At 45.1% G+C, this 4,751-nt stretch overlaps 1 protein-coding gene across 1 annotated transcript; it reads right to left on the bottom strand.

Moving 5' to 3' along the window:
• Nucleotides 1-559: 559 nt before the first annotated feature.
• On the bottom strand, nt 560-1,540 carry LOC149447827 (olfactory receptor 6F1-like). Its single transcript, XM_089651905.1, has one exon. It carries the CDS (start codon nt 1,538-1,540, stop codon nt 560-562), a length of 981 nt encoding a protein of 326 aa, XP_089508031.1.
• Nucleotides 1,541-4,751: the final 3,211 nt, after the last annotated feature.

Genomic DNA, 4,751 nt, shown 5'->3' on the forward strand with positions numbered 1-4,751 from the left:
CAATATTTTATTTGTTTTCAGCACACCAAAATACATGTAAATTAGATGAAAATAATTAAACAGCTTTTTAGTCGCATACCTGTGTTATTATACAGGATTTATAAATGTAGCAATTTAAATTTAGGACAACTTTTATGAAAAATAATTACTTATTTAGCAAAAAAAAAAACATGGGTGATTAAATACCACCAAAAGAAAGCTCTATCTTAAATAAATGATAACAATTTCAGTTGTGTACAGTGTTGCATGACTTAGTAATTAGCATTCAAAGTGTCTTGGGCAGGGAGGGGGGGTGAAAGTATCCGATATTTAGGTGGTTAAATTGACTTTCAAATAACTCAAACATGTTTTAATAATAAAAAGTTTGAAAGTATTTAGAATAAATGTAATGTAACTGTTGTTTTTACATTGGGTGAGGGCTCTACAAGATAGGTGAACCTTGCATTTTAATGCAGGCCTGATTTAAGAATAATACTTTGCAGATACATTTAATGGATGTCCCATTTTGGCACAGCATCAGAGAAAGTTCACTTTCTGTGCTCAGCTTTAAGTGGTATGTTTATTTCTGTAAATAAATGCCACAGATATCCCTCTTTAATTGAAAAACAAATTTGTGAAGAGTTTTCTTCATGGCATCCTGTACCTCTTGGTTGCGCAAAGTGTAGATAATTGGATTTAAAAGAGGAGTCACTATTGATGGGATGATGGAAACCATTTTATTAAGGTGCATGAGGCCACCAGTGCTGGGTCTGACAAACATAAAGATGATGGTGCCATAAAACAGCAAAACAACAATAAGGTGTGAGGCAAATGTAGAAAATGTTTTATGTCTTCCAAAAGCTGTCGGAAACATCAGAGTTGTTTGTATTATACAAATATAAGAGATAATAATTAAGAAAAAACATCCCAATATTATGAACAAGCTAAGGCAAAAAAACAGCTTTTCAATGCTTGAAGTCTCTGAACAAGACAGTTTAAGCAATGGGGCCAAGTCGCAATAGTAATGATCAATATGGTTATCCCTACAAAATGAAAGGTTTGCAATCTGTATGCATGGAGTAACCACTGAAAGAAAACCACAAACCCAGGACCCAAGTATGAGTATGGTGCAAACCTTAGGACTTATAATAATTAAATAGTAAAGAGGGTTGCAAATGGCCACATAACGGTCATAAGCCATCACAGTCAGGAGGAAGATTTCAGTTGTTCCAAGAGAAAAATGAAAATAAAATTGTGCCATGCACCCAGCTGGGGATATTGCTTCGTCTTTAGTTTTAAGAGACCACAAGAGCCTGGGAACAGTGACTGAAGGGTACCAGATCTCAAGGAAGGAAAGTCCACCAATGAAGAAGTACATAGGTTTGTGAAGACGTCTTTCACTTTTGACAATGATAATAATAAAGACATTGGCTGTTATTGTCACAACATATATAATTGAAATTACAATGAAGAGATAAAATCTTGTCTCTTTCAGAATGGAGAATCCAATGAGAAGAAATTCTTTTATTATAGTTTCGTTGTTATGTTTTACTGACAACATGATGAACTACAGATAAGACAAAGAACATGATATGGTCTGTTGGTGTTGGAGAGCCATCATGTCTTCATCAAGGTAAGCACATGATTTCATTACAGACATGTGGGCAATAGAGTTCATAGCTTTGGCTCACAGAGAGAATATGAGAGTTGATAACATTACTAAATAATAAAAGCATGTACATTTTCTTAGCAAGCAATACAACATCTTTGAAACAAGCCCTCATTGTCCTCTGTAACTGCAAGTGTTGTGGAGTAGTTAATCCTTAAAGCAGAAGCTTAGGATTTCAAAAAAATAAAATTTCTGTGCTGCAGCATTGATGTAATGCTGCAGCTGCCCATGCTAACTCCAAGCCCGAGCACTGAGTGATCACATAAATGCTGATCGCTTAGTTCTCAGTCTGCTCGGAGTGGAGTGTGGTGACTGTCAGTCACCACTCTCTGCTCCTCCAATACTCACTGGAGTGCCGAGCTGGGGAGAAGATGGGCACAGTTGTAGCTCCAGCTCTCTGCCTCATGCTGAGATCCTTCCAGAGCCTGGAGCAGCTCGGTCATATCAGCTGATAGCGAAAATAGCCCAGTGTCAACTGACTCTGGGTCACAGGAGTGCAAACGTAAGTGAACTCATGTGACCCACAAGAGAGGTATGGGCAAAAAAGCTTTGGGCATACTTCTCTTTTAAAGATTGCAAAAGACACTCTAAGTTTCTAAGTACTTACTGTACCTGTAGTTTACATGAGAAAGTTGGCAGAGTGCCAAGTCCCATGCTGCTGGAAAAAATTAGGCTAACGTCATGTTAGCCTTCTTCCCACTGGCAAGAACTCACTAGCAACAGGATCACTAAAATATGCAAGGAAAACACTCACCCACATTATATGTGTCAATCTTTTGCTGGCTTTGGTAGTGAAGTGTCACTCCTGTGCTGCTGAAAATGCTACAAATGTAAATTGCTCGCAAAAAAAGTGACACATGCAGCTGGTGAAGGAGCGACACATGCAAGCAGGTGACTATTTCACTTCCTTGCTGTGTCTTACATAGTAACTGCAAGTTTGACATCAGTCTAAAGCAGTGGTCTCCAAACTGTAGCTCGGGGGCCATATGCGGACCTTTGCTTGCTTTTATCTGGCCCTTGAGGCACTACTCCAGCCACTGATGCAGGGCACTATTCTCCTACTGACACAAACAACAGGGCACTAATCCTCCCAATGACACCAGCAATGGATCACTATTCTTCCCACTAGTACCTGTCAGGAACCATCGCGACGCATGGGTCTACACATGCGTAGGTGTCTGCCGAGACGTATAGGTGGCAGGGCACTAGGACCCAGGCGTACCTGTCGTCTGGACATTACTAGACAGGCACTAGGACCCAGGCTATGCCTGTCAGGTGCAGGGCGGCCTATTTAAGCTAGCCCTGCACAGACACTTGTTGCCGAATGGTCTTTGTATCCTGTTACCTGTGTGTGAGTACTTCTGATCTGGATTGTTTTGACCTTGTTGCCTTCTCCCGTCCTGACCCCTTGGCTTGCCTGACTCTGCTCCCGGATGTTCCCGTTTAGATCTGACCTCCTGGTATTGACCCTGCGTGTGACCCGACTATCCTTTGCCTACCGTTTTGTACCTTACCGATCCTCTAGTTATCGTCCCGGCCTGCATGACTCTGATTTAGCTCATCCATCCATCCACCCCGCAGGGATCACTAGGCTCCCTTACATCAGACTCCTAGCTCCCTGGAGCCCCTGTCAGACTCCTCTACCCCTGTTGGAGATACCTGGTAGTTGCGACCTGGTACCGGAGCACTCCAAGTCCATCCCCACCATCAGGGGCCCTGGTGAACAAGTGCTCCGGTGCTTAGACTCCGCACGCTGGGGAGGCTCTACCGGGGGACTGATAGAGGTGCTGTCAGGCGGTCCCTTACAGTACCATTCGGCCATGTCTGAGTCTGGAGGGTCGCCTTCTCCATGGGATGAGATGTGCCAACATTTGTCCGGACTGACCCAGGCAGTAACTAACCTGCAGGACAAGTGTAGTCGGTTAGAAAATCAATTTGACACCCTAACGTTATCTGGAGTGTCCCCTCAGAGTCAGGCCTCAGCTATTGACACTAGGGCGGTTTCTGAATCTCCCAGTGGGGCTGCGGCTGCAGCTCCGCCAGCCGAACCCCGTGTTCCCATGCCTGAACTTTTCAGGGAGATCGAGCACGTTTTAGAACGTTCAAAAACGCATGTTACTTGTTTTTTGAACTGCAACCACGTGCGTTTACCACAGAGTCGGTCAAGGTGGGATTTGTAATTTCTCTTCTACAGGATGAGCCCCAGGACTGGGCCCTTAGACTAAGGGAAACGCAGGACCCTCAGTTACAGACCTTAGACGCATTTTTTAAGGCCATGTCAGTTCTGTACGATGACCCCCAGCGGGCGGTTTCGGCTGAAACCACCCTTTATGCCCTACGACAGGGTCGTCGAGCTGCGGAGGAATACGCCTCCGAGTTCAGGCGATGGATGGGGGACACACACTGGAATGACGCCGCCCTACGTCACCAATTTAGGGTCGGACTCTCGGAGGGCCTAAAAGATGAGTTAGCTCGGGTTGGCCTCCCCGGGTCTCTAAAGGAGTTGATCGACCTGGCGATTCAGATTGATCGCAGGTTAAGGGAACGCCGGTCTGAGAGGACAGGTCAAGGCCAGGGTCAAGGAGTTACCTGGATACCCCCCAAAGGCACAGGTCATTCCGTCCCTGCTCCTGTTCCACCAGTTGTCTCCACTGATGTGCCAGAACCGATGCAGCTGGGTTTGGCGCGGCAGACCCTTACTCCAGAAGAACGCCAGAGACGGCGGGCCAAGAACCTGTGTTTCTATTGCGGGGGAGCTGGACATGCAGTGCGAAACTGTCCAGTGAAGACATGTAAGTCTCGATCTTCGGTTCCTGTTTCCTTGAGTAATATAAGTCAGTCCAATTACTTAGCGGTACCCCTTTTGTTTCAGCTGCCAGAGAAAACCGTGGTAACCACTGCAATCATTGATTCGGGGGCCTGCAGTTGCTTCCTGGACCTTGACTTTGCCCGCCAGCAGGAGATACCATTACAGGCCAGGAAATGGGGGCTCAATTTGTTCTTGGCTGATGGTTCCCAAATAAAATCAGGTTTAGTGGACCAAGAGACCCCTCCCATACTCACCACCGTAATGGGCTCCCATCGGGAATTACTACACTTTGAC

Source organism: Staurois parvus, unplaced genomic scaffold (assembly GCF_062004578.1).
Source record: "Staurois parvus isolate SC_StPar_1 unplaced genomic scaffold, SC_StPar_1.0 ptg000668l, whole genome shotgun sequence".
NCBI classification, from domain to species: Eukaryota; Metazoa; Chordata; class Amphibia; order Anura; family Ranidae; genus Staurois; species Staurois parvus.